This window comes from Oryza sativa, chromosome 1 (assembly GCF_034140825.1).
Source record: "Oryza sativa Japonica Group chromosome 1, ASM3414082v1".
Classification (NCBI taxonomy): Eukaryota; Viridiplantae; Streptophyta; class Magnoliopsida; order Poales; family Poaceae; genus Oryza; species Oryza sativa.
The window spans coordinates 513,294-536,319 of record NC_089035.1 but is presented as its reverse complement, the minus strand read 5'-3'; the positions used below and the strand labels follow the sequence as shown (position 1 = coordinate 536,319).

Sequence of the window (23,026 nt, the reverse complement as noted above, 5' to 3'; positions counted from 1 at the left end):
CCACTATTTTTTGCCTTTTATAGGAATCGGATTTTTTTTTTCCGTTTGCATCTACAGTTTTTTTTCGCCACTTAGGGGAAATAGACTTTTGTTGTTGTTGTTTTTTGTTTATTTTCTTTTTTGTGTGGCTTTTCTTTTTCTTTTTATGCACCTTTCTGCCTTTGTTCTATCCCTTTTATTTATTGTTTTTTTAAAAAATACCAAAAGCACCTTATTGCAAGATTATAGGGACTCAAATATAAATATAAAAATTACAGGGCTCAAATGCTAATGTACAAACCCAAAAATTAAAATCATATAAAAATGGAATGCTCTCGACATGTAGGTTCCGTTTTTGCAAACAGATCTTTAATCCGACACATCAATTTGTTTTCACCAAGATGTATGGAATATCACGGTATAGATTGAAACCGAGAGAAGTGGTGCCTAGAATCTCGGACTCAAACCGAGAGGAGTGAGACTCGATCTAGAGTCGGACTTTTTTTTTTCTAAGAAGGAATCGCAACGAGTCGGACTTTTTTTATTTTGAGTAAAATGCACCAGCGGTTCTTAAACTTGTCGGGAGTTTTCACTTAGATCCACGAACTTGCAAATCGTACATCAAGGTACCTAAACTTGGTTTATTGTTTCATTTCGGTCCAAAGCCGCGTTTGACCGTGGTCTTGCTTACGTGGCACGCCACGTGAATGATGACTTGGAATTTTTTTTTCACCCTTCTTCCTTCTTCTTTTCACCACTGCGATAGCCCCTCTCCTCGTGCCGTCTCTCACCACCGAGAAAAAAGAAGGAAGAAAGAGAAAAAAGAAGGAAAAAGGGAGAAAAAAATTAAAAAAATCCATGTCATTGTCCACGTGGCGTGACACATAGGCAAAACCACAGTCAAACGCGGTTTTGGACCGGGATGATACAATAAACCAAGTTTAGGGGCATCGATGTGCACCTTGCAAGTTCGTGGACCTAAGTGAAACCTCCTGACAAGTTTAAGGACCGCTGATGTATTTTACTCTTTTATTTTTTATCTCTATTTGTTTTACGGGACATAGTTGGACTTTTTTTATCGCTATTTTGTTTTTTCTTTTCTTTTTTTCGCACGTTTTTGTTCGGCTGGTTTTTTTATCGGACAATTTTGGTTTTTTCCCCCGGTTTTTTCGCCCGGTTTTTTACGAACGATGGAAGCTAAGTAGATATATATATATATATATATATATATATATATATATATATATATATATATATATATATATATATATATATATATATATATATATATATATATGTATATATATGTATGTATATATATATATATTTTCTCTAGACAGTGTAGATCAAATTTGGTCTTACACGTTTATTTGTAGACTTATGTCAATTGATGTTATTAATATTTTTATTTTTTTTCTATAACTATTTGAGTTATATGCAAATATAATGATATGATGCCATCAATCTTGATAGCTTTGCGAAATACGTACTCCTACTAGCAATCTCGTGGTGTCGCCGGCATCTATCGATGTCGGTAGGTGAGGGCCATGTGTGAGGGGGGGGGGGGGGGGGCATGCAGCCGAGTCGGATCGAGAGTCCTCGGGCGATCGGTAGCCAAGATCGATCAGGATTCATGCAGCAGGATAGTCTTGTGTTGTTCGTATATAAATATACACGTGCATACTACGGAGGGCTACATATATCGGATCGATCGGATTGAAGGAAGAAGTCGTAGTCGTAAGGTACGCTACATCGTACATGGAGGCAAATTCAGTAGTGTTGGCGAGGATCCGTAGAGGCATGGCGTGCTTCGTGGAGGAGCTGAAGGTGGAGCAGGCGAAGATGCAGGGCCTCCTGGACCACGTCGACGCCTTCCCGGCCGGCGGCGCATCGCCGACGAGGGAGGACTACTATACGGCGGAAGAGATCATCTCGCACGGCATCAGCGACATGCAGATCTGTCGCGTCCACAAAGCCATCGTGATGGGCTCCGCGCCGCTCTACGACGCCAAAACCATGGGCGCCATCTTGCCGCCGCCGTCCTGCCCTCTCACCACCGACCTCGCCGAGCGCCTCGCCCTGCTTCCGCCGCTTGAACAAACGATCTCCTACCCCGACTGCGACGACGTCGGCCTGGAAGGCTTCGCCATGCGCGTCCAGCACGCGGTGACCGCGCTCGGCTTCGCCGAGGAAGCTCTGGAAAGCTCCTTCTACACCTTCAATGACGCGATTTCTCTCATCTTCACCAAGCCGATTCCGCCGCTGGCCCACTCCACCAAGAGGAAAGCTCGCAGCAGCATCGCTCTAGCGCTCCGCTGCGCCGCCTACGCCCATGCTCAGGCCACCATCGCCCTCACCAGGATAGCACCACCACTTACTACTACTACTCCCGCCAATAATATTGCCCATTCTAATATTGCTAGCAACCAACAACATATATAAGTCTGTTTAAGGCTTGTTCGGGGAGCTTTTGACAGCTATAATTTTTTTCAAAATAAGAAGCTCACCTAAACAGTTTAGTTTTTTTTTTAATTTCAAGAAGTAGATTTTGAAAAGTTATAGTTGTAGAATCCAGAAAGTGAACTAAAGCCAAAAGTTGGGAGACTCAGCTTTTCCATATTCTCACCAATAAGTTGTTCCTCGTAATTTTAAGCTCTCCAAGTTGACCTTAATCTCTACCCAGGACGAACAAATCTAGGCAGCTTCTACAACACACACACACACACACACACACACACACACACACACACATATATATATATATATATATATATATATATATATATATATATATATATATATATATATATATACATATATATATACATATGTATATAAATGCTTATGTATTTTGACATCCCACAGCTTTGGCAGATCGCTTAGCCCCGTTCATCTTCAGCGCAAGGGCGCTCGATCAGTGAGCTATTACGCACTCTTTAAAGGGTGGCTGCTTTTAGGCAAACCTCCGTCTTTGCACCCCCACCTCCTTTATCACTGAGCGGTCATTTAGGGGCCTTAGCTGGTGATCCAGGCTGTTTCCCTCTCGACGATGATGCTTTTGATTTCTCTAACAAATAGTTTAATTTCTGAATAATGGATGAGATTGAACGTTTAATGGATGAGGGTATTCTGCCATGCACTCCCTCCATCCCACTCATAAGGTGCGTCAAATTTGACACGGTCTTTAAAACTAATGTTTAACTTTAAAATTGTAATATACTGTAATGTTAATCATAATCATATGATAGCAATTTAAATGACAATCTAGTGATATTATTTTCATTAAATAAAATTTAATTTATAATGAACTATTTATTGATAAAAAATTTAGAAAATCTTTTTCTTCTAATATATCGACGTGTAATCACTTTGTATGTTCACGAAAAATCTATATTGTTGGAGGATCTAATTAATTTAACCTAGTTTTGCAAGTTGGCGGTCAAGATTTCTGTGACTGTGATTCAAGATATGATTCAAACTCGATGTAAAGATGAGAGACCTATAGTAAACTTATCAAGAGAAACAATAATTCTTTTGTTGGAGTGGGCCAATTTGTCGTGTAATCAACGGCCCATTGGTTGTAACGAGCCCAACAACAAACCAGGGCGTAGCGGATCGGGTCGTGGTCCTCGTTGACCAGACGAGCCCCACGATGAGATAAGAATCACACGGCGGTTCCACCGCCCACCTCCCTCGATACCTACTGACATGTGTGGCCCACATTGTAGTGACCCCACCTGTCAGTAGGTACGCGCGTGCGGTGCCGATGGGATAGGTGCTTCGTCTTCCCTTTCCTTTCCTTTCCCCTCCTCCATTCGGTCGCCTCGCCTTGGAATATTCCAAGCTTGCGGGACTAGCCACTAGCCAGCCCAGCCAGGGGAAGGGGAGGAGCTGCAAGCCCAACCCCCTGCTCAACCCTAAATTGCTTCCGCCGATCGGTGAGAGCTCCGATGCCTTCTTCTTCTTCTTCTTCCTCCCCCTCTACCTGTTCCTTCTCCGAGATAACTGCAACATTTTCAGCACTTTTTCTGGCCATTCTCAAGTCCCCAGGTGTGATTTGGTTTTGCTATGAGCTTGTTTCAACTGCCTTTCCACGAATTGTGTTGTGCACCTTGGTTGATCTAAATGCCAGCCTGTTCCTGTTCCATTTGGTTTGCTGTATCATAGTGGGCGATTTGATTACCTTGCCTGTTTTTAGCTGCCCGTGCTCTACTATTAATCAAGTCATTGTGTGCTTCTGTTGGGGCTGTACAACCTGAATCTCTTTCCATTTCAGCGCCATTTCTCATATGAACTTACCAAGGTAGTTGTTAGAGCAAAAATGGTGTCGGCAATTCGGCCTTGTTTTCCCTCAGTTTGTTGCGTTCTAGCATCTAGGATATTAGGTGTGTGCTTTGCTGTCTCCATTTTGGACAATGCTTCATTCCCTCGATTCATCTAGGATTTCAGTACGATCGCTCTTCTTCTTCACCAATGGAACGATTTTCCTTTAGACAAGGAGGTCGGCAAACCCAATGAAAAGGTTTACTACTCTTTCCTAAGTTTATCCTTAGGCCATTACTTGCTATTATTCTTTTTCGGCGCTGGTCCTGTTTCCAGTTGGTTGTTTCTTCCCTACATTGTTTCCGGTTGGTTGCTTCTTCCCTACATTGTGGCTTGGTTGCTACGTTTTAGATGAGCTGTACCTTTGCAGCCCTAACACTAATTCTTTGATTTCAGAGTATGATCAGGGTGCCCCTTATTTCATTAATGTAAAGTATATGTGGTTGGTGCTTACCTTATTGTGTTTGGTCGTGTAGAAATTATGCTCTAATCTGGTGGGTTTGGAAAACCACATGCACAGGTTCATTTCGTTTCTTGTGCCACTTGGTGCTGTTCTGGTTTCCTATTGGCTGCAGTTCAGGGCTAAGCTGTGTTCTTAGTTGAAGTCTTGTGTCTGCTCATCATCTACTACTAATTACTCCGTATGTCTTTTGTAAATGTACTGCTAAATGGTTGTGCCATAATTGGTTTTTGTTATGCAGCCCAGGGACTAGAGTGTTACTATGGCTAGAGCAAATGAGATGGTCAGGGCAGACTCAAGGATGATGGTTGTCTTTAGTGCCCTGGCATCTAAATCAGGGCCACTGACATTTGAAGACTCGCTCAGATTTGTCAAGAAAGTGAAGGTGACTTCAGTGTTATTATAGTTTTTTTTTGCATGTTACATGATCTACATTCTTGTGATTGCGATGCAGGTCTTACATTGCTAGGTACTCACCTGTCTACTAAATCATAATTTGTTTGGTCATGTCCATTTTTTTTGTTTCATAATCTGATGTATAACAACCATCAAAATTTTGATGAATGCAAGAATCCCATCTCTTGATATCTTTATTTTTTTTAGAACTCAGATCTTTATAAATTCTTGTGAGATCTTTATAAATACATCGGGTTGTACAAGCAAGTCATGTTCTGAATTTTTTTTGATGGATAAGTTCAATCGTGGTTAAACAGCCTGCCACTCGACACTGTCCTGAGGGATATTGACCCATGTGGCCATGTGTAATGCTAAATTATATTTCGGAAGCTCTTGCTGCATGTTCTACATATATAGAAGCAGCCTGCAATAGTTTTGTGGAAAAATATAGGTAAGGGAACAGAAGCATGATATAGATCAGTTAAAAACGCCTGCTACTATCATAGAGAAACATATTAAACAAACTCTAGTGATTTTGAGCTGTTTCGAAGAAAAAGCTTTATTAGTCTGGTTCCTGTCATATTTTGCAGGCCTTGCTTAAGTGCACCATGTGCCAGCAACACAATGTGACACCTTGCCTGTCTCCATGTAGAACTGCTACTGCTTAATTATCAGCTTTGCCTCATTTCATCAGGAAATGGAGTTCTGTTATTATTTAGCATACCAGATAGCTGCTTTTAGCTATTTAGTTGGATATTACTATTAGTGGTGTTATTTCCTTCTAATTATTTGTCACACATGAGAGACTATTGACTAGTGGGGTCAAGAATATTAGAAGTGAACCTTGTGTATACTCTGTCCATGGACTATGGGTCTCGTGGTCAGAGTGTGCGTTGAGCTATAAAGCTTGTGGTGTGGTTTCCTGTAAGTGCAGTGAATGAAATGAATTGAATCTGATTCCCCTCCTGATGTTATTCTTCTTCCTTTGTCCCCTTTCTCTTCTCCACCTGATCCCCCAATTTCTTCCCAAATTATCTCAAGTTATCAGTGTATTCTGCTGCTAGTTTGTGGTTTTCAATTCCTCACGAGCTTGGGTCATAACACTATTGTCTCATTTATCCATGCTGGTAGTAATAATTATTAATCTCCGTGTTTGTCAGGCTTGTAACTACATGTTGTATTTGTCATTGTTTGACATTCTTGGAAGAATGGAGCTATCCCGGCTTGAGGCCTACCGAGAGGTATGGATATAATTGCCTCCCTTTGTCGACAATTTTGGGATAAATAATCACTTAACCTTTGGTCTGTTTGTTCTCCAGTTACAGCTGCTGTTTCAAAATTACCCGGATTTGCACGAAGAGCTTGAAAAGTTTAGACCTCCAGTGCCTATAAAACATCCAGCAAACAACATTTGGCCCTGGCTTTTTGCTTGTGCTGTTCCGCTGGTGGCAGTAAGCCTAATTCCTGCTCTCGGAAATCCAGTGCTGTGGTTTGTCCAACAAACACTAGGTGAAAAAATGAAGGCGTAATTCCAACTATCCTGCAGCTTGGATATGTGCTCCACTTCATGTCATTTATCCCATCGATGACTGTAATTATTAATGTGCTCGCATGTGTATATATTTAGAGAGACATCCCAGGAAATTTCGGTTTTATTGGGCATCAAGTAGGGAGAAAGGAAAATTAGTCACCACTTGCAGGAAGCAGCAACATTATGCTCCTGAATTTGTTTGGAGTATTAGTCCAAGATGATTTCAGGCTTTCAGCTGCCTGCTATAACGATACCGCATTTCAGAGTACAAGAGTTGAACTGTTAAGTCTTTTAGAGACAATCAACTATCGGGGCATTTAACTTTTTTGTCACTTTTTAAGACTTGTCAATTAAGAATTTATCACTCATAGTTTATAACATATGGGCCCTCATATGTCTATGTCTCTATGACATGTGGGTTCAGTGGTAAATCCTTAAGAGTGGCAAATAGTTAAATATCTCTCAAGTTTCAGTAGTTGTTACTATGGATGGCCAGTGTGATATTACAGCAGTTGCATGCAGTGAGACTGGAATATGTCATGTTATTAGCCATTGGGAATCTGCTGCAAGGGGCTAAAATCTCCTGATTTGTTGCGACAAAACAGCTGAAAAACTAAAATCAGAACTCTAGCCAGCGCAGTGTTAATTAGTCACAGGATTAACAAATTGGGCCTTTTCTTTTTTTTTTTCCAGAAGCACTAATGTTGTGAAGCAAACTCTAGGAACACATTTGCGCTGGCTCGTTAAGCTTACTTGAATGGATACTTTTACTTCTCTGAGAGACTGGACAAGTTGGCAGAGTCAAAGTTGGAAACATTGGCTATCAGTAGTAGTAAGACACTGGGAGCGGGAGCAGTCGGAAAGAAACTTTGCTAATGGTTTTACTACTGCAGCTTTACTGAACTATACACAAATACTTTGCTAGTCTTTGGTCCCTGTGGACTAGTCTCTCTCTGATTCCAGACATAAAGTTGTTTTTAAACCTGTGTACGATAAGCAAGAAAAATAGCTGAAACGACTTTATTATCCTTCATTTATATGCATCTATCATGGAGCAAAAAATGTGAGGATAAATACAGCTGTTTTTAATTTATTTTGACGCGAAATACAACTATTGATAAACTACTCCAGTTAGTAACAGTTAGTAATCTGTCTTTTTTATTAATAGTTTGATACTGCAGATGAAACTGAAGATCCAGCGGTAGCCCTCTCTGGAAGCTAGGGATCGTGACAAATGGCCAAATGAAGCCCATGTATATACGGATCCCACGGAAATACGTCTCCTGAGCCAGAAGACACACACGCATGAGGCGGATATACGAACCGACGCCGCCCTAGCGGAGCTAGGTTAAACCTGAGATCGGAGGCACTCATCCGACTGACAGGTGGGCCCGGGGGCACTAATCTCGAAGTAACCCCGCGCTAATCCAGACCGCTCACTGGAATCCCCAAATCCAATGGGTAGGTTGTGTTTACCCACGAAACAAGCTAACCCTCCCACCGGTGCGATCACCGCCAGTAACCATTTCGCACCCTAGGGCGGTCGATCCGGTACGTCCACGTGTCCCTTATCTGGGGATGTGCGGGCGGGATGTGGTTCGCGACGGGCGCGGGGCAGCGTGGTGGCACCGGTGGGTGTACATGGGTTGTGATGCGCTCTCTTCTCTTCGTTGTGTTAAAGAGAAGAGGAGGCCTCGCTTCTCTTCTTCTTCTTCGCCTCGCCCTTGCCTCGTTCCTCACCCATCCTTCCCTCTCGCGTCTCGCGTCTCGCCGAGGCGATTAGCCGCCTCTCCTCCCCGCGCGTCGCCTTCGCCTCGCGCTGCGCCCTCTTCGCGCCGCGCTCGGGGGGTCTCGCAGGAGCCAGCGGCGGGCAGATCCGGCGCCGGTGTACGTCTTCCGAGGTTTGAGAGGATCGGCGGCGGCGGCGGCGGCGGCGACCGGGAGGTTGTTCTGTAGGAGGCGGCGGTGGTTTGGTTGGGTGAAGGGAGGAGGGGGAGGAGGAGGAAGGGAGTCTGTGTATGGGGGGATGAAGCGCGCCAGGGACGACGCGCTCATGGGCTCCCAACTCAAGCGCCCCAACGTCGGTCGATCCGATCCGTGAGTGCTTTTCTCCTCGCCTCCTCCATCCTTGGCTTCCTCGGTGCTCATCGCCTTCGCCCTTCCAGGCGTTCCTGCCTATTTCGTTTGTTTTATTTTTCAAAATAAACTTCACTTCGGTTTCGTTTCCCTCACCCTCAGCCCGCGAGGGAGTGAATAATTAATTATATATATTATTTCCATCTGCGGGAGGAATTCGGGTTTCCTTTGGGGAATCTCTCTTCTTCACCGTCAAATTTTGTGTTCCAATTTCTAACTCTACGTCGCAAAAAAAAAGGAGGTGTTTTTTAGGGTGCGATTTTGTTTTGCGTTTTGATCTAACTGTTTGCCCCTCCTCTCGTGGTGTAGGACGGCGCAGCCGCAGCACATGCCTCTGGGGCCTGCCTCCGCTGCAGCGCCGCCGCCTCAGGCCGCCGCTGCTCCGCCTGCTCAGCCGCCCGCCGGCGGCGCAACGGCCGGCCAGAAGCTCACCACGAACGATGCGCTCGTCTACCTCAAGGCCGTCAAGGATAAGTTCCAGGACAAGAGGGAGAAATACGAGGAGTTCCTCGAGGTCATGCGCGATTTCAAGAGTGAGAGGTCTCTCTACTCTCTCCCTATCGGATCCCTACCGCTTTACATATCTCACTTCACCGGGATATATTGACTTGTCTGCCTTCCATGACTGTCTTGTGGTGCAATCTCGATGCAGGATTGATACCAACGGAGTCATTATTCGTGTCAAGACACTCTTCAACGGGTACCCTGAGCTCATCCTTGGCTTCAATACCTTCTTGCCCAAGGGTTATGCAATCAAGCTGCAGGAGGAGAAGAAGCCTGTTGATTTCGTGGAAGCCATCAATTTCGTAAACAAGATTAAGGTATAAATACACGTGCATACGTTATGTGCAACTATTTTCCCTAGGTAATAACCGCCGTGATACGTAGCGATTTATGTCATTTATTATTGCTTCTTTTCTACAGAATCGGTTCCAGCATGATGAGCATGTCTATAAGGCATTCTTAGACATCCTCAACATGTACCGCAAGGACAATAAATCCATCCAAGATGTTTACCATGAGGTTCCTATTCCCTCCTTTTTTTTCTTTGGCCCTGCATACTATGCGACGCTTCCGATAGGAGAAGTTAATTAGCTTTGTCTTTTTGGCAGGTTGCTGTGTTGTTTGCAGACCACAAAGATTTACTCGAAGAGTTCCAACACTTCTTGCCTGATACCTCCGTGCCTCCACAAGCTGTGGCCCCTTCAAGGCCTGGTATTAGGCGGGATGACAGGACCTCTCTGGTGCCTCCTGCTAGTAGGAATGAAAAGGTATAAGTGCCCTACTATTTTGTAGAGCGAAGTGCTATCAATGACCTTATCTTGTAACCTTAATTTACTTTCAGTTTCAATCTAGTGCCTAGGAGGTAGTTCTCTAGTTGGCAGAAAATACTATATCACGTTAATTATAGGGAAGAAGCCACATTTGCTTGACTTTTGAGGAAGCTGTTGGCAAAATATGGTGCAAGAATCAAGTGTTGCAAATGCAAGGAGAAACAAAAGGAAAACATATGAACTCTCGTTGCTACCAAACATGTAATAGGGAATTCATGGAGTACCTGGCCGTCGACTCTCATGAACAGGATGTGCCATATAGGTTAAACGACGCCATTTATTAATTTTGGCATGTTACTCCCTTTTATGAACTAAACATTTTACTCCAAAGCGTTTTTAATTGTTTTACTATCTGGGGTTAGAATGAGGCCAACATGAGGCATTTCATTATGTAGGCAAGTCCCTTGTTCTGCTAATATGCTTAAGCTAATATAACATAAAGTTAGCTGACCGGTTATCTCACTTCTGTGTTCAGAGGGATAAGGCTCATCCACATGCTGACCGTGAGAGTGTTGATCGTCCTGATCTGGACCATGTTATCCAGCGAAGACGCCCTAAGGATAGGCATGATTATGATAGAGGCGATAAGGATGGTGAACTTGACAGCAAAGATCTTGATATAGGACTTAAGCGCAAACCTTTTCCAAGGAAGATGGAGGACCCTACCAGTGCTGATGCACACCATGGAGGGCCCCTGGAAAATCACGGAATACTTGGTGCATCTGCTTCATTATATGATAATAAAGATGCACTTAAGAGTAAGTCTCTTAAAATACAGGATTGATGTTTTTGTCTGGTCATCACAGTACATTTTCTTCTCTACATTACTATTTTATTTTGTCCTTCAAATGCAAGTTAGGAGCTGCATTATGTAAGAACATATGCATGTCTGTTGCTTATCCCTGTTGCAGCATATGCCTGGAGAATTCTGCTGCCTTTCCACTTTTCAATTACTTATATTTACATGTTTCCTCGCAACATCAGGTGTATACACGCAGGAGTTCCATTTCTGCGAAAAAGTGAAGGAGAAGCTGGAGCATGATGCTTACCAGGAGTTTTTGAAATGTCTTCACATATACAGCCAGGAAATTATTACTAGGAGTGAATTGAAGAACTTGGTAGGGTTCCTATATATTCATGCTATTCTGAAATTTTTAAATGACCTCTGCCTTTCTTATCTGAGTGGTGTTACTTGATATGTGATCATGAACATCGTCACTGTGTTACAGGTGAATGATATACTTCAGCAGCATCCAGATCTTATGGATGGGTTTAATGAATTCTTGGAGCACTGTGAGAATATAGGTAGGTCGCATATTTAAAATGTATCCATGATCATTCTTGCAAGATTTCTTTCGTTGGTTTTAGATTTCATGGTTTCATCTCCGAAACATTCTCTCTCTCTCCCTGCAGATGGTTTTCTGGCTGGTGTCTTCAGTAAAAGTATGCAATCAGTGCTTTCAACTTAGTATCCCCTTATTCTTTCTCCTTTTAGAATCTCATGTTAACACTAATTATATTAATGAAGGGCAAACTGGACGAATTGTTAAAACTGAGGAAAGGAAAGAGGGAGGAAAGGGAACAGAAAAAGAACCGGACAGAATCGAGAAAGTACCAGCATATAAGGAAGCTCCTAGCCAAAAACCTGTGTTCTCTAGCAAAGAAAAGTATATATACAAACCTGTATCAGAGCTCGATCTTTCAAATTGTCAGCGGTGCACTCCAAGTTACCGGCTTCTACCTAAACATGTAAGCTAATTTAGATCATGTTTTTTTTTTGTTGATGACTGATATGTTTTGTTTAACATATGGTTTAATCCTGTTTCCAGTACCCAATGCCTCCCGCAGGCAACAAGACTGAGCTTGGAGCTTCAGTGCTTAACGATCACTGGGTATCAGTGACATCAGGAAGTGAAGACTATTCATTTAAGCACATGAGAAAGAATCAGTACGAAGAGAGTTTATTTAGATGTGAAGATGACAGGTGCTGATTTATGTTTCTAGTAAACATAGCATGAACATGCTTTTACATATTTATTGCCATAGTCCCTTTGGTAAGAGTAGTCATTTATTTTATCACTTTAATCAACGGCTCAACTCTTCAAACCTACTATCAATGTTCGGTTCTATGCTGTGGGCTAATATTGATATCCTCACCTGAGTATTGTGGAAGTAGACTCATAATTGTGTGCAATCGAAGGTTTCATGATGACAACTGGGATCCTTGAGTCTTCAAGAGTGTCGCGGACTTGTGGTTGTAAAATTTTGCTATCCTGCTTGTGCACATGTTATAAGTTAGTCAATATGTTGATATGGTATTTTGCGTTGCTTCTTGAGTTAGATGTGGCATACGCAGTAGTAACTAATGGTGTTGTTGATTTGGTTGTCCAGTCACACATGTCACTATCTGTATTGTACAATACCATGCCTTTCGGGTTTCATGAATTGTGGTTGGAATCCACCCTAGATGGAATAGGGGTCTTGGTCTCTATGCTTCAAGAGAAGGCATTTCTCCACTATCTAAAAGGAAATGAACATTAACTAAAAGGAACTTATGAGTATACTGTAACTTCCCTGATTGGTCAAAACATGTGTGGCCCGTATTAGATTACATCTCATGTACCGCTTGTGTTTTTGAACAACTGTAGATCTTCATCGCATGCTTCTCTGATGTGTGTTCCTTGTATTTTCCCTTTAGATTTTCTTGAGAGAAGCTCATCGAGGAGATTTTTGCTAAGTGATTGTTAGGAATTATTAAGTAGTGAAATTAATTAAACATGAACTAAGTCATACAAGAACTTCTTTACTGTTTGTCGGTAATTGGTTTCTGGAGATATTGAGGTGGTTTTCCTATTTGATGCTTACAATGTAACCAGAAACCTAGTTTTCCTGGTTTCCTGCATTGTGCTCAAGTTTAATTGGCACCTGCACTAAAGCTGTGCTCTGCCAATGCATGCATGCATGCCAGCTTGAATAGATGTTTTTCCATTTCCATATCCTCCTGACTGGGAAACTAAATAACTAATGCTTAGTTCTTGCATTGAGCATCTTGAGTTGTGGGCATGAAGCATGTGGAAGAGACATTACATCTCTTTAAATATGTTTCTACAACGATGCCATTCGTTGAGGATGACAGGCTCTTTAGACTATAGTAACAATGTTGTGTAACTGGCATGTCTAATAAATCATAACTATCCCCTGCGATTACTGTTTATATCGGGTCATCTTTTGATGCTGATTGCAAACTGGTCTGTTTTTTTTTCTTTTCAGATTTGAGTTGGACATGCTGTTGGAATCAGTTAATGCAGCAACTAAGCGTGTCGAAGAGTTGATAGAAAAGATGCAAGACAACTCCCTAAAACCAGATAGCCCAATACGCATCGATGAGCATTTAACTCGTATGCATCTTTTATTTGTTTAATTTGTATTGTTATGTTTGGTAATGCATGATACGGAGGTTGCTTGACTGCCCTTATGGGTTATTTGTAACTGTTTTACAGCTTTGAATCTGAGGTGCATTGAACGGTTATATGGTGACCATGGTCTGGATGTGATGGATGTCCTTCGAAAGAACGCTAGTGTTGCTCTACCAGTCATCTTAACTAGGCTTAAACAGAAGCAGGAAGAATGGTCAAGGTGCCGATCAGATTTCAACAAGGTTTGGGCAGAGATATATGCCAAAAATTATCACAAGTCTCTTGACCACCGCAGTTTCTATTTCAAACAGCAAGATACAAAGAACCTGAGCACAAAATGTACGTGCGGTTTTTGTTGCCTGTAATTTTTTTCTTATGTTAGTTCCAGCCTTGCCTGGTCGTAGAATATTTCTAATTATACTCTTCCTTCTATAGCTCTATTAACTGAGATCAAAGAAATTAATGAGAAGAAAAGAAAGGAAGATGATGTGCTCCTTGCTATTGCTGCTGGAAATAGGCGTCCAATAGTTCCCAATATGTCATTTGACTATGTAGATTCAAACATCCATGAAGATATGTATAAGATCATTAAGTACTCCTGTGGTGAAGTCTGCAGTTCCTCAGACCAACTGGACAAAGTTGTGAGAATTTGGACAACTTTTCTGGAGCCAATTTTGGGTGTTCAGCCTCGGACACATGGTGCTGAGGATGCAGATGCAGTCAAACCCAAGAGTCGAACCACAAAGTCTGGTCTTGCAACTGTTGGGGAAATCAACACTACTGCAGCAGGGGCTGTTGCCAAGCATGGCCATGATGAAAATATTCCACAGGAGCAAACACCGTCATCTCTGGCTAGAATGGTGAATGGAGTAGCAACAGATACTCAAAATGGTTTCCATGATGTTGATCGAACTGCTCGTAGGGCTGAGGAACCATCGAATACTGCCGTAAATGGAAGAGTGCAAGGTGCTTCCCCTGGAACTAATGAAATTCCCGCTGTTAGTACCCAAAACATGCCTACCGAGAGGTCTGCAGAGAACATTCCTGTTGCTAGGACTGAACAGCATGGCAATGCTAAAGCAAATTTGGAACCAACATCAGGTATCCATTTCTGTTCCTTGGAACCTCTTTTGGTTTGTTTTTGCTGGTGGTTATGTTTTGTCTTGCCTTCTAGGTGTGAATGCTTCTAGAAGTTCTCATGCTGGAAATGACACTGCTGCTGAAGCCCGGGCTGGAAATGAAACATTACCATCAGTAGAGGTATGAACACATTCTTCTATGGCTAGTTTTACTTTCAATATCTCTTACCATTATCTTATGGTCCTTTTCCCCATCGAAGATGTTTTTTCCCCTTTTGTTGGTTGCTTACTTTATTATCTTTTTGTTTGTTTGTTGCCACAATGATGGTGTCATATGGAATTGATGAGCTTGTGTTGAATCTTTTCCATATAAAATGGAACAGTCATTTGTTTTGCCTACCGAGATGGCAAGATGGATGCAACAAATCAATGAGAACTCATAATCTATGTTTCTGTTCTCTTTGCAGGGTGGAGAAACAGGGAGGTCAGGATCAACTTTAAATGGTGGAGGTGCAAGTGAGGGTAACAAAGGGCGCCTATTCAATGAAGCTTCTGCATCCCACAATACCCCAAAAGTTGAAAGAGAAGAGGGTGAATTATCTCCTAATGGGGATTTTGAAGAGGACAATTTTGCGCCTTTTGAAGATGGAGCTGTAGATGGAGTATCTAAAGCGAAGGAAGGTTCCACAAGCAGACCATTCCAGGGTAGGTCTGGAGAAGCACAACCATCTTGTGCTGAAGCAGCTGGTGAGAATGATGCTGATGCTGATGATGAGGGTGAGGAAAGCGCACAAAGGTCTACCGAGGACAGTGAGAATGCCTCCGAGGGTGGTGAAGATGCATCAGGAAGTGAATCTGGTGATGGTGAGGAGTGCTCTCGTGAAGATCATGATGAGGAAGAGGAAGATATGGATCATGATGATCAGGATGCCAAGGCTGAAAGTGAGGGTGAGGCAGAAGGAACAACTGAGACACATGATGTGGAAGGGGGAATATCACTCCCGCTATCGGAACGCTTTCTACACTCCGTAAAACCACTTGCCAAGCATGTACCCACAGCTTTACATGACCGAGATGAAAAGTCCTCGCGTATATTTTATGGGAATGATTCATTTTATGTACTGTTCAGGCTGCATCAGGTGAGCTTCCAGAAATCTTGATCTTGTGTCTTCGCTTGTGCTCTCGTCTGCTAAAGTTGTTTTAATTGCAGATCTTGTACGAAAGATTACTTTCGGCTAAGACAAACTCATCCAGTGCTGAAAAGAAATGGAGAACTTCCAAGGATACAAACCCACCTGACCTATATGCAAAGTAGTGCTGCTTTCCTATATTGTCTAATTACTTATACCACCTTACCATAAATATGATGAATAATCAATCTGTCAATTTTGATGAAGGTTTATAAGTGCACTTTACAACTTGCTCGATGGTTCTTCGGATAATACCAAGTTTGAGGATGACTGCCGTTCTATCATTGGTACTCAGTCCTATGTTCTGTTTACTTTGGATAAACTGATATATAAAGTTGTGAAGCAGGTATGTTGTCGTCCATTATTCTATATGTCATTTTGGCTTGGATGCAAGATTCACTGTTTGATTTACCTGGTACCAGCTTCAAGCTATAGCAACAGATGAAATGGACAACAAGCTTCTCCAGCTTTATTTATATGAAAAATCAAGATCCCCTGGGAGGTTCTTTGATCTAGTCTATCATGAAAATGCACGCGTGCTCCTCCATGAAGAGAGCATATACCGGTTTGAATGTGTAAGCTTCATTCTGCTCTGCAGACTACTATGAGTTCCTTCATGTACTTGTAGTTGTGTGTTCCCTCTTGTATGTTAATAAAATGATGATAGTGTTTCTTATGTGTTCAAAAGAACAGGTTCACCTTGTACTACGGTAGTGTTAGTGCTTTCTTGTGCTATAGAAATATAGATGACTAAAGGCTGTTTTGTTTTTCATATCGCAGTGCTCAAATCCTACAAAATTGTCTATTCAGCTGATGGAATATGGCCATGAAAAGCCTGAAGTGACTGCAGTATCAATTGATCCCAATTTTTCCTCGTATCTTTTTAACGAGTATTTGTCGAGTATGTCAGACAGAAAATTGTCTGAGGGTGTCTTCCTGGAAAGGTATTTTATCCCCTTAATAAAACTGAAATGTATCTAATGCCATGTCTCCGGTATTCATGGTCTTGTACTGTTATCCCAGGAATAAGCGGAAGCATTCAAATAACGACGAGCCTTCAGATTCGTTGAAGGCCATGGATGGTGTCAAAGTCGCTAATGGCCTTGAATGCAAGATATCATGCAAGACCTCTAAGGTTACTATCTTTTTCTTTGGCAGGTAGTTCGAGTGCATCCAGTTTTACTGGAAATTAATCGTATGTGATGATATGCAGGTCTCATATGTCCTTGACACTGAAGATTTCTTATTTCGATTGAGAAAGAGGAGGAGATTTTCACCTGTTGGAAATGTGCCTGAGAAGCTGCAGGCTTCAAAAACATATGCTGCGAAAGTGCAGCGCTTCCATAGATTTCTATCCAAGCCTTAGGGGTCATCGGCAAAATACTGGTAATTCCACTAGGTTTCAGAAAGTGTTAAGCCCTAGGCAAAGTTGCATGATGTTGTGTTAGTGGCAGGGCACTGAATATCATTTTTGCTGCATTGCAGTCCTTGTTGTAACTAAATCAGGAGATGCTGCTGCCGAGATCGCGACTGTTTTGCTTCGATATTGAGAGAAGAAGCTGTGGGAGATTGATCGATTGACCCCCTTGGAATAACAAGTGCTTGCTGCTGGGAAGAGGACGATGTTACAGAATACTATATAACAGGGTAAATACAGGAGGAGAGGAAAGCAAATCAAAGCAAAGCATGAGTGAGCACCGCAGTCAGCTCCGATGTGCTGAAAGAAGTGTTTGTTGTACATATGTATTAGCAGAATTAATGTTGTTTGTTCAGTAAGGTCCAGGTTTACCAATATTAATTGTTTACTTACTGCTCTCTCTCTCTCTCGGTCGTAGGAGGATGGATATTATTCTATTAACTCATCATCAAATCATTTGTTGCTGTTGGTATAGGCCCCTCTGTTTTTTGACCCACCCATGTTTTTGATTGAATCTAACGTTGTCAAACACAGCTATTGTAATCGATCGATCTATCCCTTTGGTAAATTAGACAGACTTGTAATACATACACTAATAATTTCTAATAGCTGCTCTGTTACATGCGTTTACTGATTTACCGATTTGGATTGTGGCGGGCATATTTCTAAAAGGTGTGATTTTAGCAAAATCTAACCTTCTTAAAATCAACTTTATCAATGAACTGCTAGAGGCATTATGTGACACTATAATGTTGTTACTATAGAAGAATTTGCAGAAGGGGGTGAGATTGCATGTGTAAATTCGTTTTAGAGAAAAAATTGGCGAGCAATGATGTAAACAAAGGCAGACACGAGAATGGCACAGTAAACCGGCTGATGAATTCTTGCATTTGATCTCATTAACATGATTACATCGATCAAAAGCGACAAGAGTAAAGAGTAGATGATCAAACAGTCAACACAAGAGCAAAGAGTATCAATCAATGGAGTCGACCAATCAAAGCCAAGACTTACTAGTATCTAATCAGAGCAGCAGGAGGAGGTCGAAGAGGGTGGTGGTGGCGTCGCGAGCAAGGGCGGCGACGGCGGGGGCGTTGGCGATGATGTTGCACGCTCCGCGGAGGTGACCGAGTGCTCCGAAGAGCCCCGTGTTGGCGGCGGCCGTCCACTGACTGCGGACGTCGGGTGCGTACTCGTCGACGGCGGCGGCGACGGCGAGGAGGGGGGTGACGGCGTGGCAGTCGGCGCTGGCGTCGAGGAGCTTCTTCCGCGCGTTGCCGAGCCACACCACCACCGCGTCCATCTTGTAGCGCCACACCACCGCCGGAATCCCCTGCAGGCGCACGGCGGCGTCGGTGGAGGTGAGCCAGCGGTCGACGTGGATGGTGGCCTCCATGGCCATGAGCTCCATGTGGGTGACGAGGCGCGAGGCCAGGGCGATGGAGTGGTTGCAGTCGTGGGCGAGGAGAGCCTCCGCGGCGGCGAGATCGGGTGGTGCGACTTCGACGATGTTGGCGTAGGCGGAGCGGAGGGCGTGGAGCGCGTCCAAGGTATGGGAGTAGGCGTCGGAGGCGGAGATGGTGACGAGGCGCAGCGCCCCCAGCGCGGTGGTCGCCAGATGCTTCTTCACGGCCACGGCCTCGTCCTCGCCGCCATTTCCCGCAGCCGCAGCCGGATCCATCTCCATGGCTAGCTCCGATCGATCGCCTCTACTCTCTCTCCTATATTTTGCTCGCTCGCCTCTAGTCTCTCCGTGCGCGTGGTGGTGGATTCTTTGGTTCCATCCATGGATCGCCTCCATCTATATAGGGACGCACGCACGCACCCGTTAGTGTTGCGATTGACGCACACGGTTAATTTGTGCTCCACCGCCCAACGACATCCCCCGCTGATGCCGACGAAAAACGGATCGAAAAAAAAAAAGAAAACAAGGCTGTAGTAATACTCCAGTAATTACTAGCTACTGTTATTACTCCAGTTGTTTATCTTTTGTTTTCTTTCACTTTATTATTTCCTTCATATTTTTTTTCAATTACACCGAAAATGCACACTTGCACACCACCATACACCTACACCGTTACACCACACTCACATTTCTACGAGCATATGTATCCCTTGACACATGTTGAAAGAGAGATAGATGACAACTGCTAATCCTAACTCATCAAAATCCTATTGTTCCTTTTCATTTTAATCCACAAGTAGTATGTAGATTGTAGACTCATGGAGTACACCATAATTAAGTAATATCGTGGTTGGCGGTTAACTAGGTACTCACGATGATCATTAAAAACAACAGGTGCAGAATAACAAAATAGTGGTGTGATCAAATAACAATGTAGGTCGTTTACTCACAATGATCAAATAACAAAATGCCGTCGATTGATCATAACAGGCGTAGAATGTAATTGATCTGCCCGTCTACCTACAACTTTTTCTTTGTCTACTACTCCAAAGACAGGTTTGTAGTACTGCTTGGTAATTAAAAGCTGGATGGATACTCCAAAATTAAGTAGTCGTGCAGTCCAAAAGACTCAGAATTACTGCTACTAGTATACTAACTACTCCAGATTGACCACCTGATGATGGATCAATCGATGAACCAGACACAGCGCAGATGATAAGAAGGGAAAAGAAATTAGAAAAAGAAAAGCGGCCGGGCTTGAGCCTGAATTGGACCAATTAATAAGAAGCTGGGGATCCTTAAGCTGTTCAATTGATGATCCGTCGATCAATTCGCCTCCCTCTCCTCGATCCAGCTGTACCTATATCAAGTCACAGAAGAAGAGGAAATTAATTAGCTAAGCAGGAGCAAATAATTAATTAATTTGTGAAATTGAAGGTTTGAATTGAAGCAATTAGTTCTTAACAAGCTACTAGGCAATAGTATAATGGAAATGCTAACTTGGCATGCGTGCGTGCTAACGTACGTAGATCGACGGAGAAGAGGAGAGAAAAGAAGACGATTGATCAGGGTAGGTTCCAGGTGTAACCGAAAATCAAGCTGGCCTCGTTTTGAAGCTTGATGTAGTGGGCGTTGATGGCGTTGGCGGCGACGTTGCAGTAGGCGGCGGCGAAGTCTAACATGACGCAGGCGGCACGGAGGCGGTCGCGGGCCAGCGGCAGGCGGTTGTGGCGATGGAGATTGGGGTCGTTGCGGCGGCCGAGGAGGCGGAGGTAGAGGATGCACCTCTCAAGGTTGTAGTCGAGGAGGAGCGCGAGCGTGTTGTGGACGACGGACACCGCGAGCAACGCGTCGTCGAGGGTGCAGGCGGTGGGCTGCGGCGGCGGCGTGGGGATGGAGGCGAGCAGGTGGGCGGCGAGGCGGGGGAAGGGGTTGGCGGCGAGCGAGGGCAGCTTGGAGGAGAAGTCGGTGGAGGCGTCGGCGTCGGCGTGGCGCAGCGCGATGCGGAGCACGGAGGAGAGGTAGTAGGCGGCGTTGTGGAGGTGGATCGTGGCGTGGGTGAGGCCAGCGGCGGTGTCCCGGATGAGCCTGCAGGCGTCGGTGGCGGCGGAGGAGGACGAGAGGTCGGCGCGGGAGGGCTCGTCCTGGATCCCGTCGAGGGCGGCGCGTAGGGCGTGCAGGCGGGGGACGTGCACGGCGAGGATGTTGTTGGCCACGCTCATGCTCTTCGACATGCGGGACACCAGCTCCATCGTACTACTGCTCTTCAACGCCATTGCCGCCCCGCCCTGATCTCTCTCAGATGAAGATGAAGAAGATCCAAATGTGACGCGAAGAAGAAGAAGAAGATCTATCTATCAGAGGAAGAAGATGAAGGGAGTGGAATGGAAGGATGAGATGTAGAAAATGTGACGCGAAGGATTAATCCAAATTACAGAAAAGTAATTACAGCAAGTGCCAGGCCAGCCTGGCAGCAATAAAAAAGAAGAGAAGAGAAGAGACGCTGGGTGGGGCCCACCAACCAGTCACTCAGTACGTACACCTCCGTGGGGAGAAGGAAAGAAGAAAAGAAAGGCACAAACAAGGAGTAAAATCTGGCTCGCCGCAATGCAACGCAACTAGCGCTTGGATGGAGACAAAATTAATAAACTCCATTTGTATTGGGGTGGGGCCCATACGGCCAGGGTAAAGCAATGCATGCAACTCCAGCTCCAGTGAGATCATGAGAATCAAATGTTTGTTTGTTTCAATGTTTTCCTTTCCTTTACTTCTTTTTAAAAATAAAAAAATAAAAACTACTACTAGTAGAGTACCAAAAAAATTTGAAACACTCCACATGAAAATCATTAATTAGGATTACCCAAGCAAGCAAGAACAAGAACTATTAATTCAATATAAATCGCAAGGGATTATATGCAGTGGCAATCAAGTAGTGGTAATATTGGATCAAAGTGATGAATGGCATGGCATGGATGGATAGAGCACAAGAAAAAGTACCAGGCAAAGGCATCAATCAGAATCGATATCAATCACTGGGATGGGGGGATCAGGTACGGTGGCGTTCTGCTTCCGCGCGCTGACATTCCGGGCGTTTGCCGTCGACGCCGCCGCCGCTGCCTCCGCCTTGAGGAGCTCGCCCACCGCGGCGTCCAGCGACTCGTGGGCCACCCCGAGCTCGCCCTCCGCGATCACGCCCCCCTGTTCCGCTCCGGCCACGCCCACCCTCTCCACCCCCTGGAAGCAGCGGACCACGGCGCGCACGCGGGCGCAGCACCGGAGGACATGCTCCTGCGCGGCTTCCGCGTGCTTCATGGCCTCATCCAGCTCCTCGGGGGACGGGGCGGGGGCGAAGGTGGCGTCGCCGGGCTGCTTCAGGGCATAGTGTTCCAAGTCGTCGGTGGCGAGGGTGAGGGTGACGTCGTCAGCCTTGATGAGCTTGACGAGCTCGAGCGTGGTCTTGATGCCGCGCAGCCTCGCCGCCGCGTCGCACGCCCCGGCCGCCACGTCGTCGAGGAGCAGGAGCTCGGCGGTGATGGCGCTCATCTCCACCTCCCGAATCGCCCAGCTCGCCATCCTGCCGCTCACCACCTCCAGGGCTCCGCGCTGCTGCTCCAGCAGGGTCGAGACGGCGAGCAGACGGTTGCGCGCCGACTCCGCCGCCGACTCCTCCGCCTGAATGGATTCCATCACGTCGTGGTACGAATTATCCACCATCCTCTTCACAGCACCCGCCATCGCCCACCTGCTCTCCGCTCTCTCGTCTCGTCTCGTGTCTTGTGTTTTCTCTCTTTCCGCTCTCCGCGTGCTTTGCTTGTGTTCATCTACATGACTATACATCCCCTCAGGTTGGTTGCTTTATTACGTGTCAGATACAACTGCGCTGAAATTTCACTGCCTTTTTCTTTCAAACTTTTTTTTTTGAGATAATGCAGCTTCTCATAGATTAATTAAGATCAGACAGCAGTACCCCCGAAGAGTCTCGGGATTACAGAACGATATATATTACAAACTGTTTGCTCAGAACATTGAGCTAAAAGGTGAGCCGCAGCATTAGTTACACGATTAACATGAATGAAAGAGCAATCCAAAAAACCAGCCGCCAGGAAGTTTACGTCAGAGACAAGAGCGCCAACCATTGATCGGTCGCGTGCTCCAGACTGAATCTTTTGGATGATAGCTAGGCAATCTGAAGCCAAAACAATTTTCTGGTGACCCTCCTCCATCGCCGTGCGCAACGCACAGCGATAGCCAAAGCTTCTGCCATTTCAGGTTGGATACACCCCGAGTGTCGCTCATTAGCAGCGAACAAGCACAGCCCGCTGACCAAAAGAATTGACTGACTGGAAGACAGCAGCATCTG

At 44.5% G+C, this 23,026-nt stretch overlaps 4 protein-coding genes across 7 annotated transcripts; 2 read left to right on the top strand and 2 right to left on the bottom strand.

Annotated features, from left to right (window-relative positions):
• The first annotated feature begins 3,792 nt into the window (after positions 1-3,792).
• On the top strand, positions 3,793-7,174 carry LOC9266108 (uncharacterized). 3 transcript variants are annotated; one of them, XM_066308302.1, is made up of 4 exons: positions 3,793-3,917; positions 5,009-5,147; positions 6,319-6,399; positions 6,478-7,174. In XM_066308302.1, the coding sequence occupies exons 2-4, from the start codon at positions 5,025-5,027 to the stop codon at positions 6,685-6,687; spliced, it is 414 nt and encodes a 137-aa protein (XP_066164399.1). In that variant the 5' UTR covers positions 3,793-3,917; positions 5,009-5,024; the 3' UTR covers positions 6,688-7,174. The 3 variants fall into 3 exon arrangements, with proteins under 3 accessions (XP_066164399.1, XP_015626025.1, XP_015626035.1); XM_015770539.3 differs by having other exon boundaries at positions 5,004-5,147; XM_015770549.3 differs by having other exon boundaries at positions 3,793-4,029; positions 5,004-5,147.
• A 1,230-nt stretch (positions 7,175-8,404) lies between these two features.
• On the top strand, positions 8,405-17,869 carry LOC4326133 (paired amphipathic helix protein Sin3-like 3). The gene is made up of 23 exons (XM_015758013.3): positions 8,405-8,786; positions 9,135-9,365; positions 9,478-9,646; positions 9,750-9,848; positions 9,938-10,096; positions 10,635-10,917; positions 11,144-11,277; positions 11,389-11,464; positions 11,573-11,602; positions 11,688-11,908; positions 11,989-12,143; positions 13,430-13,557; positions 13,660-13,914; positions 14,011-14,676; positions 14,750-14,835; positions 15,122-15,793; positions 15,865-15,965; positions 16,052-16,190; positions 16,267-16,419; positions 16,625-16,788; positions 16,868-16,979; positions 17,058-17,230; positions 17,330-17,869. Exons 1-22 carry the CDS (start codon positions 8,716-8,718, stop codon positions 17,208-17,210), a joined length of 4,257 nt encoding a protein of 1,418 aa, XP_015613499.1. The 5' UTR covers positions 8,405-8,715; the 3' UTR covers positions 17,211-17,230; positions 17,330-17,869.
• Positions 17,870-19,582: 1,713 nt separating this feature from the next.
• On the bottom strand, positions 19,583-21,074 carry LOC136351083 (uncharacterized). Of its 2 annotated transcripts, none has more exons than XR_001544927.3 (2): positions 20,167-21,074; positions 19,583-20,026 (listed from the first exon to the last, which is right to left on the bottom strand). XR_001544927.3 is itself a non-coding variant. In XM_015778170.3 (2 exons), the coding sequence occupies exon 1, from the start codon at positions 20,940-20,942 to the stop codon at positions 20,232-20,234; it is 711 nt and encodes a 236-aa protein (XP_015633656.1). In that variant the 5' UTR covers positions 20,943-21,074; the 3' UTR covers positions 19,583-20,026; positions 20,192-20,231. The 2 variants fall into 2 exon arrangements, 1 of the variants encoding a protein (XP_015633656.1); XM_015778170.3 differs by having other exon boundaries at positions 20,192-21,074.
• LOC4326132 (uncharacterized) lies at positions 19,583-22,527 on the bottom strand. Its single transcript, XM_066308281.1, has 2 exons — positions 21,664-22,527; positions 19,583-20,020 (listed from the first exon to the last, which is right to left on the bottom strand). Exon 1 carries the CDS (start codon positions 22,501-22,503, stop codon positions 21,676-21,678), a length of 828 nt encoding a protein of 275 aa, XP_066164378.1. The 5' UTR covers positions 22,504-22,527; the 3' UTR covers positions 19,583-20,020; positions 21,664-21,675.
• Positions 22,528-23,026: the final 499 nt, after the last annotated feature.

Bases quoted from the DNA above. Each gene is read 5' to 3' on its own strand.
- LOC4326132 (XM_066308281.1), bottom strand. From the start codon at position 22,503: ATGTATAGTCATGTAGATGAACACAAGCAAAGCACGCGGAGAGCGGAA.
- LOC9266108 (XM_066308302.1), top strand. From the start codon at position 5,025: ATGGCTAGAGCAAATGAGATGGTCAGGGCAGACTCAAGGATGATGGTT. The intron at 5,148-6,318 runs GTGACTTCAGTG...CGTGTTTGTCAG, and splicing joins GATTTGTCAAGAAAGTGAAG to GCTTGTAACTACATGTTGTA. The intron at 6,400-6,477 runs GTATGGATATAA...TTTGTTCTCCAG, and splicing joins GGCTTGAGGCCTACCGAGAG to TTACAGCTGCTGTTTCAAAA.
- LOC4326133 (XM_015758013.3), top strand. From the start codon at position 8,716: ATGAAGCGCGCCAGGGACGACGCGCTCATGGGCTCCCAACTCAAGCGC. The intron at 15,794-15,864 runs GTGAGCTTCCAG...TTTTAATTGCAG, and splicing joins TACTGTTCAGGCTGCATCAG to ATCTTGTACGAAAGATTACT. The intron at 16,789-16,867 runs GTATTTTATCCC...CTGTTATCCCAG, and splicing joins GAGGGTGTCTTCCTGGAAAG to GAATAAGCGGAAGCATTCAA.
- LOC136351083 (XM_015778170.3), bottom strand. From the start codon at position 20,942: ATGGCGTTGAAGAGCAGTAGTACGATGGAGCTGGTGTCCCGCATGTCG.